General features: G+C 38.9%; 1 protein-coding gene across 1 annotated transcript; it reads right to left on the bottom strand.

The window, feature by feature from the left end:
* Positions 1-494: 494 nt before the first annotated feature.
* Positions 495-13,048, bottom strand: LOC146002064 (proteasome subunit beta type-5-like). The gene is made up of 5 exons (XM_083139778.1): positions 12,801-13,048; positions 10,008-10,158; positions 6,449-6,702; positions 4,923-5,127; positions 495-690 (listed from the first exon to the last, which is right to left on the bottom strand). Exons 1-5 carry the CDS (start codon positions 12,921-12,923, stop codon positions 581-583), a joined length of 843 nt encoding a protein of 280 aa, XP_082995904.1. The 5' UTR covers positions 12,924-13,048; the 3' UTR covers positions 495-580.
* Positions 13,049-14,971: the final 1,923 nt, after the last annotated feature.

The raw sequence follows: 14,971 nt of genomic DNA, 5'->3' as shown, positions 1-14,971 counted from the left end.
GAGATTCATATACAGTAAAGTTCAAATCCTGATTCGAACGCCAGTTCGGTATCTTTGACACAACCCCAGAGGAAGCCGACAGGACGCGCATCTGGTTTCGAGCCAGAACTTGTTTTTCCGAGAAGCGCTGTTGCACTTATACCTGCAGTGTTTAAGACATCCAAAACGAACTGCAACGACGTTGCACACCCACATTAAATTAAAATAAAAAAATAGCACAACGTAATAGCACAACCTAGCAAACATAACCGCAACCTCACGTTATGAAAAAAAAACTGAATTGGCAACATCTTATTTACTCCACGTGGACTTGACAAGTACTGTCAGTTTCTAAAACGGACGCTATTGGTGGGAAAGTTTGTAGGAGAGGATATACTGGGCTCCACGTGGACTTGGCACATGGTTTGTCAGGGGGAAACTGATCTTTCGGAACGTTATTTCGAGTAAAGTGGTGTTCGAATCAGGACTTCAACTATAACTACACGTTTGACAAGAACCAAATTTTTATTACCATCAATCAGTTTTTCAATACAATTTGCCTCCGGAATGTAGAAATTTCGACAATGAAAATTGAGAGTATTTACATGAAAGTTTCGTTAGTCTTTTGGTAAGGTGCGTATTTCGAACGTAGGTCGAAGCAGTCGTTTTCTGCAACCTTTTCCCAACTGCCGTCACAGGAAATTTGATAGACTGAGAAAGAGAAAGACCGGAAATATACATTAATATTTCACATTTGTAACACGTTTCATGTAGATTCACTTAATCGTCTCGGTGTAAAGAAATCTGTCTTGTAGCTTTCGTTTCGAGTTGTTACGAGTTGTTGCTTGTTGATTTCTTTTAGTTTTCTTCCCTTTTCTGTTACTTTTGGCTAATCACGAAAATGGGAATGAAAAGTGATAACATGGAATTGATAAAATGACAATCACAAACACACATGGCTAAGACACAACACAAATCCCACGGAAGATTATCCGGTAAACTGTATTTCTGCACGCCACCGAGGCCCTGGCTTCTGGACCTACTTGTACAATCAGCATAATCCTCTGCTGCCTTTATGTGTGCTGAGTGCCCCTTTACAGCCTCAGCTTTTAACGTGAGTAAGGACATGCTAGTCCTCAGAGACAAGCGTTGATTTTAGTCACGCAAAGGGGTTTAACCCCCGTATAGGGAAGGTCGGGAGATATCGGACAGCGGCTGGTATCGGACAAGAGTCGTTCAAGCATTTGCTGCTTGAGGCAGCACTTGTCATGCAACTGGCATGTTCACTGAATTATGAGAGGTGGGACCTCACCATATTGGAAGTCGAAGCCTGAGCTGTTGTACATTTTGTTAAGTTTCTGGTGTTTCTTGCTGCACGGAGATAATTTCAACAACTAGTAACTTCATCTGAAGTAAGTGAAACTAGGTTTTTAGTTCACTATTGCAGACATAACCTATTACGCTGTAAGTTGTACGATCCAAATTCCTCTAGTTTTGCTAATGCTCGTTTTGTTGTTGATTTTTGATGGCGTGTCGTTCGGGTGGAATCGGACAAACAGGTCGCGGGTGATATCGGACAATCTTTATGATCAGTGAGATGTGGATTCTTATGATTGTGTTTTGTTTAAGATAACTATGGAAAAATATTTGAGAAAAATGGTAAGAAAGCAGCATGAAAGAAGCTAAGAAGAAAGTAATGACTAAGGAAATGACAATTAGGGAAGCAGGTGAGAGATAATCAGTTCCGAAATGTACACTAGAGGATGGATATAAACTTGTGGAAGCAGGGCATGAAATCCTAATAAAACCATGCACAGTCAATAGTGGGATCTTCCAGAACTTTCTCCGATGCATCACTCACAAATAAATTGTGTTTATCAAGTCAATAAACAAGTTTTTCTTTACATACTGTTTCTGTCCGATACCACCCTCCAAATATCAAAAGTACAAAAAAAAACGAAGACTTTAGAAACCGCAAAATAAATTAAGTGTTCATATTTTTCGAACAGTGTGTTTTAAGGAATGGATTGGAATAAGAATAAAGTTTCATACAATGTGTAATTCAATTAATTTTAACTGTCCAAAAAATTGAAATTTTTTGAAAGCTAAGGTGTCCGATACCATCCGACCTTCCCCTAATCCGATGGCTGCAAATAGCCAAAGTGCTGACGCCAGAACCTCGTTAGACTGCAAAATACAGTCCAGGCCGCAAGGGCGCCTGCAGGATTTTGGTCGGGGGGGGGGGGGTGCAGTCATAGAAAATTTTATTATTATTATTATTATTATTATTATTATTATTATTATTATTACATTACTATCACTACTACTCCTTTTTATGCTTTTTTATAAAAATACATAGTAAAAATGTCCATATTCTGTATAGCTATATATATATACAATTTCCATAAATGTATACTTACATTAATTCATGTAGGACAAAAAGCTGTCTCTGATAGGTGTAAAATAGACTATAAGCTTAAATGTAACCTTACTTCAAACAATAATAATAATTATTATTATTATTATAGTGAAAACAATACTTCCTTGTTATAATAATAATAAAAAACAATTTCACCATTCGAATTATATTAACTCTTTCCAGGAATCTCAGACAGGGCAAGCTGCCCGCCCCCCTCCTGCAGGCACCCATGCCAGGGTGTACTACGCTGAAGAGAGTTTGGCAACAGATAAACCTCTTTGTAGTAAAATGACAGGTCTGTCGTAGGTTCGATCCACACAGCCGAAAAAAATTATGTTTGTTTACCTGAAGACAAAAGAAGATGTGCTCTCTAGAAACTTAGTGTTAGAATATACGCGTATATAGTTTAAAACACTAGACAATGGAAAATGTTCAATTAACATTGCATACTAACAAGGGAGGTTATCTAAGTGTCCCCCTCCGATTTCGATGAAACTTGGCAGGTGTATAGAGGGGCCCAAAGGAAGAAATACGTGTTTTTTTTGTTTCGGCTAAAAAACTGTTTTAGGGGCAAAACCCCCCTCAAATGTCAAGATGAGGTCAAATTGAAGTGGGGATCTGACCACTAAAACAATTTTTTTTGGCTGAAACACAAAAACATGCATTTCTTAATTTGGGCCGCTTTATACACCTGCCAAGTTTCATGGAAATCGAAGGGGGGGACACTTAGATAACCTCCCTTGTAAGAAAAAAGGAACCCTTTTGTCGTTTTACCAACTGAGTACTGGACAGCACCTCATTTGTTCAGTGTTGCCACAATTCAAGAACAGAATTTCCCTTTTGTAGGTGCAAAATTTCCCGTTTCAATCCGATTTCTTCCCTTTATATTATAAAAATGGAAATCATCGGTAAAAGAACTTGAACATTGGTTACATTTATTATTATCGTTTTTATCTACGTCATAGAAAGCAAAATCTTACAGAAGTAATAGGATTGATTGACTGAATGGAAATGAAGAATATTGGTTTTAAATTGTACACTTTGCGAAAAATATAGCTACCAGATAATAAGATATTTAAGAGCACAGTGATACATTCAGCTTATTCTAATTGTTTTATTATAGTATTTTTTTAAAAAAAAATCAATGTGAAGATATTGATTGTGTCCAGGCCAAATGTAAATTACAGTCCCTACCAAAAGTTTAAGACCACCAACTTTTTTCATATAAATGAATCCTGACACAAAGTTTTTGGTACAAATATGGAGTGAAATTGTATGGAAGTAATATAGTGTGTGAGGCATATATTGCCGAAAAAATATTGGTATACGTCTTGTAGTTCTTGAGATACGAAAGTGGAAAATCTAACTTCTTAACTGAAAAATCCAGCATTTTGAAGTACAGATGAATGTGTATACACGTAACCGACGTCGTTATGACAGTACTGAATTTTTTCCAGTATTGTGGAACATGAACGCAGGTTTTGGCGCAAAAAAAGAATAAAAAAAAATTCTCGTGTTTTATATTTTTTTATATAAAATTCGAAAAATAAAAAAATACAGCAAAAACTGAGTGGTCTTTAGATGACAATATCTTCCTCTGCGCTGGAGTGAACGAATTTTATGAGTCATTAGTTGAATGCCCGTGACTGTGAAATGACAAATAATTGGTATGTACAGATGCAAAAGTCTCATAGAGAAATTGCAGTCGCATTGAATGTGAGTAAAACCTGCGTGGCGAACACATTAAACAAATTCAAGCAGCAAGGCACAGTGATTGATAAACCACACTGCGGCCGCCCCAGGGTAACGTCTGTACGCGAGAACCGGATTATCACGAGACTTGCCACACGTCAGCAGCAACAGTAGCTTGGATTCAAGCGAGGGAAATCTCATTGTCGTCTTGGCCAGCACGAAGTCTGGACCTGAATCCTATAGAACACCTATGGAATACTATTAGTCTTCGTGTAGCCAGACGACAGCCAAGGAATGTCCAGGAACTTCGTGAAAAGATCTCCGAAGTATGGAATGAGATTACGCCCCAAGAATGACAGAAATTGGTCCGCAGCATGAGAAAACGTGTGTAAATGTGCTTGAAACTTAAAGGTGGACCTATTGACTATTAAAATTTCACACTTCATTCATCTAATTTCAGGAGAAATGTTTGTTTCCAAGTATATTTTTAAAGTTCAGATTTAATGATTTTACAAATTGTACCTTTAGTTGCATCTATTAGTTATAAGTGCATTAATATGCCCTTACACTTTCTTGATCTTGATGTACCTTTCAATAACATTACATAATAGTTCCAATTTTGTATTAAAGTTTTTATTTCATGAAAAGCACGCGCATATGTAATATTTCTGTTTGTCTGAAAAACACATGACAAGGTGGTCTTAAACTTTGGTAGGGACTGTATTATTAAGCTATTATTATTTTTTGTTGGAGTAATTTACATGACGAAATACTTTGAAAAGATTGAATTTATTATTGGCAACACTGCTTTTGACGCAACAGAAGCACTTACCAGTTATCATCCCTCCACTCATGCTATCCCTGTAGGTCGAATGATAAATGGCTCTATTGGCCAATTCAACAGCCTCTTCATCATCTAAGCACCACTTGTAACCCGATTCGAGGATCGAAACCGCGTATGGACTACCGGAGCCTGTAGCGAAAACATTTCCCTCCAAGCGCCGGCCATTTTGAGCCACGAAGTACAATGCTGGATCCTGCAAAGACACACAAAGAATGAATGGGTGATTAGTAGGACCCTCAATTTTTTCGATGTTATTTCTATCCAAAATTTTCTTACTTTTCTTACTTTTCGGTGTCATTTTTCCTAAAATTATTTAAGCACACTTTTCCTCCAAAGTCTACCTAAAATTATCGTTTCACTGTGCTTTTAAACTAGTATTTTAAGTCATGTGGCCTACCCATGTTCGTGATTCATACACTGGAAACGATTTTTGATGAAGTTATTCTCATTTCTGAATTCTCGCGCGACAAATACCGACATTACGGCTCATGTGTGGCGGTAGGTATGCAGTGGATATCCGCCAAAACAGGACCGCTTCGCTCGGTAAGGTAAAAGGTTTCTCGGGCGACAAGGGTAAAGAGCTTGCAACTAAAGGGCTACAGCTATATGTGCAAAAATATATTCCATTAATTATAATTTAATGAAAACTGATATTAATATATTGATGTCATCTGAGAGAAAGAACAGACCACTTGCACCAGTTTTTCCTTGAATATCCGAAAGGGGGGTTACAAAGTTCATGGCACCCTAAAATTAGATGTTATATATATAATTTCATTTCAGTCACAGTAGTTTATGTTAATTATTGAAAGGAAGTTGCAGGAGCATGATATCTTTAAACTGAAGCAGCGATTTTTAATGGTGTAGCCCTATTATGGGGAGGAAATATGTCTCATTTGCCACACCGACCCCTTCCCCCCCGGGGAAAAAAATACCTTGCTTGTTCTTCTCTGGAAAAAATCCTGCGGTCGTTTATGCTTCTCCGGAATAAAGTAACTCTAGAATTAAAGTAGTTACTTTTTGAAGTAACAGCATAGGCGCCGACTCCATGGGGCTTGGGGGGGCTCGAGCCCCCCAATGTTAACGAACGAGAGGCTGCAAGAGGGACAGGGAAGGTACTGATAAAGAAGGCTCCCTATGAAAGACCTTTCTAAAGTCTAGAGAATCTTCTAAACAATTGCCGCTGCTTAGACTTCTGCTCATAAACAAATATCAAATGTGAACCTCTTTTCATGTTGTACACCCTGGACTGCATTTCGCAGACTAACGAGGGTTTGGCGTCTGAACCTAGGCCAGTATATTCCTCTGTTGGACTTGTGTGCTGTCCATTTGTATTTGTAATTGTCCCGTCATCCTTTTCATTTTATCACCAGTCATCATCATCTTCCAAATTAGCCAAAAGTGGCATAAAAAGGAAGTAAAATAAACAATCAATCAATCAATCAAATAGGTAACTGAAAACTGAATAACTATTTTACTTGAAGTAGCTACAACTTTGGAAACACTGCTCTCACCTCATTGGCTCCGTTCCACCCGGCTAAGAGTAAGTGCATGCTGAGTTTCAAGCCGCTTTTCTTCACCTGCTGAAACGTTTCTGCAGAGAGCTTTGCAGCTAACGAAACTTTCATCTTGTTTCTGTACTGGTACTCATACATACGACTTTTCAAACTCAGTATTCGACACCAGTTGCGGCAGTCGGCAGCGCCTCCAGCAATGGTTGCTAGCATGTACCTGTTGATTTCTATTACCTTCTTCACGTTCTTGGAGGCTGAAATTATTATTATTATTATTATTATTATTATTATTATTATTATTATTATTATTATTATTATTATTATCCTCATCATCATCGTCATTATTGGCTTTTTGTTGTTATTATAATTTTCATCATTATTATTATTAATATTGGTTTTTGTTCACTAATGTATAGTTAATTCTGAATTGAGACTGGAGTTCTACATGCTCACAACCCGTGTTCGATACCCGGTGGAGGTTCATTGCACAGTGGTTCAGATCCCACTTTAAACTGTACGCCCAGTCCCGATTAGCCTGTCTGTGCATAAAGTGGACCAGTACGCCCCTGCTTGTACTGTTTCTTGAATTTTTATTTTAAGTCCACTTTATGCACATACAGGATAATCGGGACTGGACCTATAGTGTAAAGTGAAATCGATCGCGGAGACAAGTAAGCCTTTAGGGGGGCCTAAGCCATTGACATACTAAAGGGTTCGTATATGCGTATGTAAAAAATAAATCTAGACACATATTTTCTATGCCGACCATCTTGGAGGTGATGTGATCAGCACCACGCTCCGGCCTCCTATACCCCCCCCCGGGGGTACCATTTGATTTGAGGCTGGGTGGGCCCTAAATTCCGACTTTACATCACCCACCCTGGGTCTCCCCCGTTGCAGTCAGACTACAATCAAATCAAGCTAGAATTTCACGAGAAATGCAGTGATGAAGGTTACTTCAACCTTCAATGAGGAAAAAAAATATGACTGCATGATTGTAACAAATGTATCATGTTCCAGGTGTGAGAAAACAGTGTCATATATACAATGTGATTCACAAAGGACTTTACAACTTTGTAATCATATGTACATTTATTCACAGGCCTCACAGAGCTGGTTTTGGTGCCATTTTGTAGGAAAATACATCAAGTTTTGACTCACGTAGTAGCTTAGTTCCGAATCACACCACCGATAGTGCTAGCGGCAGTTGTACCAAAACGGCTGCCTTCACTGATTTCCAGTGAGTGTTTTCAATGTTTGCAAATTCACTTCGAGAAAGACGGCGCACCGCCACACTATTTGAACGACGTCCGGGGTTTCCTCAGTAACTGCTTTCCAAATCAGTGGATAGGTCGAGGTGGGCCGATTGCATGGCGACCTCGTTCACCAGACCTGACACTTCTCCATTTTTACTTCTGGGGATTTATCAAGGATACATTTTTCAGAACGCCCCTACCTGTTACACTCGCTGATCTCAGAGCAAGAATCTACGCTGCAGTTGGGGAAGTTACACCTGACATGCCGCAGCAAGAATTTGACTTCAGATGGGATGTCTGCCAAATTACCAATGGAAGTCACATTGAACCTTACTAACTTATAGGGTAAAAACTTGATTGATTGATTGATTTGGTGTTTTAAGTCCAGTTTATGCACAGTAAGGCTAATCGGGACTTGACCTACAGTTTAAAGTGGGATCCGAACCACTATGTGCCTCCACCGGGTATCTAACCAGGGACCCCTTGATTACAAGGCGACGACGCTACCACTGCGCCATCTGGGAGGCAGTAAACGTTGGTATATTTTGCAACAAAATGACACCAAAACCAGCTCTGTAAGTCGTGTGAATAAATTTCTATATAATTGCAAAGTTGTAAAGTCATTTATGAAACAACCATATGTATATATCACATCACGCCCTTCCCAATTAAAAATTTCGAGTTGAATTCAATTTGGTGGCCACAAGTATGGCGAACGTCCGCTTGGAACACACCAATGTGGTTACCCCTAAGCCAAACCTGTTTCTATCATGACCTCCTTTACTTTTTATAGGAGGTGTTAAGGGACTTTTGAATCACCCTCTAGGGTATTAACATGAAATCAAGAATCGCACACACATACATACATTATATATATGCATGAGTGTGTGTGTGTAATGGTAGGTAGAAAGAGGAGTCCTTTGGTAATATTTTGCGGGGGGCCCAAGAATTGTAGATCCGGGACTGGCGATGATGTTACCACTATGCCATAGGGGAGGCCGTGCTTGTAGATGAACATGTAGCCGACGCAGTGCTCTAATTTTTACTATGCAGCTGTTTCTATAATTGAATCGGTAGGTTTAAGAAGGAATGAAGATCAAAAATGGCAACATTACTTTTGTACTCCACATCATCGGAGAGCGTCGCTCTACACGTGAGTGTGAAGAAAGATATAAAAAGCAGAGGATGATAAAGTACCCTGAAATCAACGTAAGTTGCAAGAAGGAAATGAATCTCGGACCTGTGACAGTCCCCACGGATGCAGCTTACAATGCCACATTACCAATCAACGAAAAAAATGTGAATGATGTTAGGAAAATCATCCCCTATATTCCAGACAACAAAAAACCTTTCTACGACGTCATGGTAATTTGGACCACAACTTCTCACCACGATGAAGATCAGTCGGTGGATGAATGAATGACTGTTTGTTGTTTGACTTGCCGTCAAATTTCCAAAATTTTGACATTATTTTCTATTATTCATTCCATTGTGCACTTTCGTGTTGTAAACTACACGAGAATATATTTCATTTTCTATTGTACACTTTATTCCCGTTTTTTCCCCCAGCAAAAACTTCATACGTTTTAAGAAGGAAATAAATCCACCACTTTTTTTACATTTCATATAAGTTCTGGTTACATGTACATTGTTTTTCACATACTCCTCTATAAATACACAGGGTTCTCACGTTCCAGTACGAATTTTGTTGTTCTTGGACGCACACTCTCCCACTTATACAGGTTTTTTTTTATCTCCCACAAATTTACTTTTTGTACTTATTCCCTTCTTAAACCTGCCGATGCAATTGTTAAATCTTCATAAAATTGTTATCAGTAATATAGGTGGCGCAGTTAAGTTTTTAATAAACCTGATTGTCACAGTTTTATTTCTTTAGTGTATTAGTTGCTATCATGTTATTTTTAATTAATTTTTTGTGCCGAGGACATTTCAGGAAGGGGCTCAATCCAGTTGCCCCCTAAATAAGCCACTGGTTGTATCAACACAAGAGCTCTAGCTAGTGGCGTGCCAGGGTATTCTAAAAGAGGGGTACGTATAGTTTCTTGTACTAAACCCTCATTTTGCCATTTCTTCCTGCCTTTGACTGGGCGTAAGGTGGGGGTTGTGACACTCAGAAACTCCCCCTTGGACACACCGAAATATACCATGTAATGTTTGTTTGGGCTATAAGAGCATTGATTTAGCATGTTTTTCTTGTGTTCTGGGGGTTAAATGGTCGACCTGGGGGAACTGTCTCCCTCTGTTCCCTTCTGACACCAACTTCAACTTTCATTTCTACTTACAAATATAGTCCGCCAATGTGGTGCGAGAATCAGCGGCTACGATTATCCCATTATTGTACTTAAAACCTATAGTCGTTGTTCCGCCGTCGTGTGGAATATTTTGTTGGGGCTCTTGATTGGTTTCCCCGCACAGTTTCGAACATCCCGGGCTCTGGAAGATAAAATAAAATAGTTGGTGACTGAAAGTAATATTCGTGCTTTCCCTATCTGTGTTCGTTAATGTATAATGTGTTAGTCTACTTAATTTTTGTACTGATTCACTTCTGTGGTAGCAGTCAATCAATGAATACCCTGTGTGTGTGTGTGTGTGTGTGTGTGTGTGTGTGTGTGTGTGTGTGCGCGCGCGCGTGTGTGTGTGCTTGTACAGTGGGATGCATAAGTATTGCTCGGCAAATTGTCCATTACTTACTTTCATTAGAGGATGTCAGCTGCCTGTTTGCCATTTCATTTCAATTCTTGACGCTCTCGTTGGGTAGAACAAAGAGAATAAACATTCTGATGGACAATTTGCTTGGTAGTACTTATGTATCCCACCGTACAGCCACCAGCAATATAAATGGTGTTACGTTCCTGTTTATTCTCAATGGATCTACTTTTATTCCTCGACGGCGAGCATGAGACTTATCAGCCTACTATGAAGCCCTCAGGTTGTGGGAAATCAGATAAGGATATGTTTACGTAAACCTTAATAACTCTCGCACACAAAAAATATATTTAGATGTCAGTTAATGTTAATATATTACACTTGCACTCGCAATTAAACCCCTTATTACAAACAAAATTGTATTAAGGTCATAATTGTTCTTGACTACACAAATTAATACATTCACATTTCCAAAATCACTTCCATTATCCAGCAACATTCATAATATCTCTCACCTCACAACCCACAATCAAATGTTTTAAGGTTAGTCCATAACCATAACAGACTAACCAATTGAACAAAACATATTACGTCATCATAGACAATTAACATATTAAACAGTTAAAATGATACAATAAGTGGGTGCGTATCAATAGGGCACTTAGATCCTGAAATAGTTGATTCCCTGCAAGGCGTTACCCTATATGTGTTGCATAACCATACGGCGGTGGTAGAAGTTGCTATTGAAATCCGCTCATCGCCGTAGAATTAGGCAACACACACAATGTCTTGCAGGGAAGCGAATATTTCAGGATCTAGGTGTCCGATTTTTATTGCCGGTGACTGTACTTATATAACAAGTGAACGAAGAAAGCCCATTTTTCATTCTTTATTGGTATTACTACTACTATTATTTAGGACGTATTTTGGGAAGAGTTAAACCGCCAGAAATCTTACGCTCTTGATGTGTTCAATTGTAACAAAGAGAACGGGATAAATACCTGTAGCTAGGTTGACCATAATATTTTGACCCCAAAACAGGACATCCCAATGTATTCTGCATATTGAAATATTCTTGAAGGTGGCATTTCACGGAAATAAGCACTATTTGCAACATTTCGAGTAAGTTTTCTTCGCTTCTTTTTGCCTTCGGTAACACGCAAAATGGCGGTCACAGTTTCACTACCGTACTCGGCATGCAGTGTTTCCACCCCACTGCACCCAAAAATACCTACGTAGCCCCACAAACCATTGACGCATAGCCCAACGAAGCATTGATAGATAGCCCCACGAACCATTTCCGATAAGGTTAGGTTAGGTAGGGTCACGTTTAGGTTACAATAGTTAAAAATTGGTTTAGAAAAATAAATGCGTAGCACCACACACCATTCTCGCATAGCCCCACGAACCATTGACACATAGCCCCACGAACAATTGACACATAGCCCCACAAACGATTTGCGGAAACGTACCTTCTTCAGTTACAAAAACACGTGTTTGGAAACACTGACCGGCATTGACCGTGATAACGTCATCACACAAAGGCAACATCCGGCTGGAAGGAAATGGATGCAACAGCTTCCGTGCATCGGTCACACATTTATATCGAAAAATAGATGATTTACCGGCAAAATTCAATGAACGATGCGAGAAAACACTTCCCCGAACCTCCAGAAGTATAGAGAAACTGCATTCGGTAAGTAATTTCTCCTGTAAATTTGAAGAAATCAGTTTGTCCGATACAAGAAATTTGCCAATTATTGTTATTATTAATGTATTGTTATTATTTATTAAAGCGTGGATCACAAAAATAATACATCATAAATAATAAATGAAATATGATCTCCAGTTGTCAAAACGTATTAATTGTTATAATAGTTTCTAGTCCTTTCTGATCACAACCTTTCATGTTAGTCCTACGCCGAAGTTGAGGAACGCCAGAAGGACCAATCTGGGACAGAACCTTAGCCCGTAACGATTTAGCATTAGAACTAATCTTGTTGAGAACATATTTATTCTTCATCAATTATTTATAAATATCCCCGAAAACTTTACTCCAAATATGAGACACAACTTAGATTTTTCTTTCAAGTTTGTGTCAAGGAACAGGAACTTTAAATTCTCTTTGCAATTCCGTAAAGAAACTGCATGCTTATTTTGCTCTACAAATATTGGTACACCAGCAAATCAATGCATCTTTTTAGCATGAAGTGAGTCCCAAATTTAGACAATTTAGACTTTGTTTTCAAGATAACTCCTAGACTTTTATAGAACGGGACAAATAGTGGCTTTTTAATAATATGGACGGGACGACCGGGACACGTCTCTGAAACGGGACTGTCCCGGTCAAAACGGCACGTATGGTCACCCTACCTATACCAAATTTCTATTCCTGCTAAGCTAGAATATGTTTGGATTTCAAACCTTACCCCGTCATGTACATTCACCGGACGAAAAATCTCGGCGAAGGGTTTAGAAAATAGATCAGTGTTCATTGTTCTTTCCTCAAAGCTAGGTTTCAGATCGTAGTTGCACAAATCGGCCAACGCCATGTTCCAGGAAATTCAGGAAGCTATTAAACTCGAAATACAAAAAGAAAAACCATGATATGGGAAGCAGTGGAATGCAGATATTGCCTTACAAAATTGATGTCATCCATAGTGACAATCGTTCACATGGTAACAAGTGTGGAAGAAGATATTATCAGTGTATTGCTAGGCATGATTTAGACAAGAATATTGTTGCAGATATTTTTCAGTAACTATTTACTGAAAGTCCACTAACAATGGACAATCAGAGAGGAAAAGTACTATTTAATTCAACCACATAAACCCAAATAACTTTAGTATCAAGATATTAATCTTTCAAGAAATTCTTTAACAACCCTTCTTAGATGTCGGCTAAACAACGCTCAAATCGCCCAACTTCGGAGGGTTCTCTCCATAGCAACGGTAGTAAGGTTATAAATAAATGGTCTGTGGGACAAGTAGAATGTTGCGAGTCATTTAGTCGTTCAGATCCCCTTATATCCCCAAAGCTTAATAGTATGTTAATAAGGTGAAGACGAAACCTTAGCACACTATATACATAAGGTAAAGATCATAGGCGCCGACTTCATGGGGCATGGGGGGGGGGAGTCGAGCCCCCGATGTTAACGATGTGGGGGCAGAGCCCCCAAATAATTTTGCCTTAGAGGATCTAATGTATTATTTTGCTTCTCTTGTAAAGTTTACTCTGAATTGTGCCACATGAACTTAACTTTAAATACACATTTCAAATGTTCTAGACCATCAATTTGGGGGTCTGAGACCGGTAAACCATCAACTTTGGGGGGGGGGGGGGCTATGACCAGAGACTTATTACTATATACTAAATATGTAATTATGAGTATTGTTAAAATTTTTACTAAAAAGAGTTTCAAGAGACGATGTGCATGAACTAGGGTAGTTAATGGGACGTTTGGGCTACAAATGGCTCTCACATGACATTCAGAACGAGATCGTTGATATATTAGGGAGATCTGTTTTGCGGGAATGTTTTGCTATTATGGTTGACGAAACTTGTGACATATCCATCCGTGGACAATTAATATTCTGCATTAGAACTGTGAATAAAAATGTTGATATTTTTGAGGAATTAGTGGGCTTTTATGAGATTCCGAACTCTGAGGCCAAATCTTAAAAAAGGAAGAGAATGAGTCATTCATTAATTTATTACAGTGATCAGAGCCCCCCCCCCCCAATAATTTTGAAAATTCGGCGCCCCTGGTAAAGATACTCCCTTTGATATGATATGTGTTACTTAACGTCGCTATGCTACCACATTTTGGCAAATCGCGACGATGGAGATGAATGATGACATGTACGCATTGATGAAGGGAAACTAACAAAGAACACCCATGCCGGAATTCGAACCTGAATGACTTGTGTCGTACCGCGTTGTTAAAGCAACTCCCTGTATATTCTAATTTGCCGTGAATCACAATCTTGGTCATTTGTGGAGGTGATGTGGTCAGTATCACACTTCAGCCATCTTTACCCCCACCAGGTTTTCTATTATGACAGGCTGCCTCCTCCGTGCAAGGATATACAGTTTACGTATTGTTCTAAAGAATATACAAATTGACATGTCTGGAATGAAATTTACAAAATTTAACATGTATTTATTGTCCAGAGTTCAAAAGCATGCACAAACACACACATATCAAATGTTGTTGGGCACTGGGAAGCTGTTGTGTCTAAATCTACCACGCTAGTGTCCTCGAAAAGGTCATATCAAAATAAAATAGCAGGAAGACCTGCATAATTTACGATATATATCTCTAATTTATATTATACAAAATAGCAATTTTGCCTGTAATATTATATGGATTGGAAACTTGGTCTATTACATTCAAAGAGGAACATAACTTAATAATTAACATCTCTACGCTGGCAGGAACCAGGCAACGTCGAAGTCTACTGCGTTTCAAAGGCAACAGATCCCGTTGCGGTAGCACTAGCAGAGACGATTCCACGCACGTAAAACAGCGATAGGAAAAGATCAATTGAGGCCAGGCCGGCTCGGTAGCTAAGTGGTTAGAGCAATGGCACGGTATGGC

The sequence above is a fragment of the Lepisma saccharinum genome, chromosome 18 (assembly GCF_977018435.1).
Source record: "Lepisma saccharinum chromosome 18, izLepSacc3.1, whole genome shotgun sequence".
Lineage (NCBI taxonomy): Eukaryota > Metazoa > Arthropoda > Insecta > Zygentoma > Lepismatidae > Lepisma > Lepisma saccharinum.
Note: the sequence above shows the minus strand (reverse complement) of the source record. Positions and strands in the feature narration are given on the sequence as shown.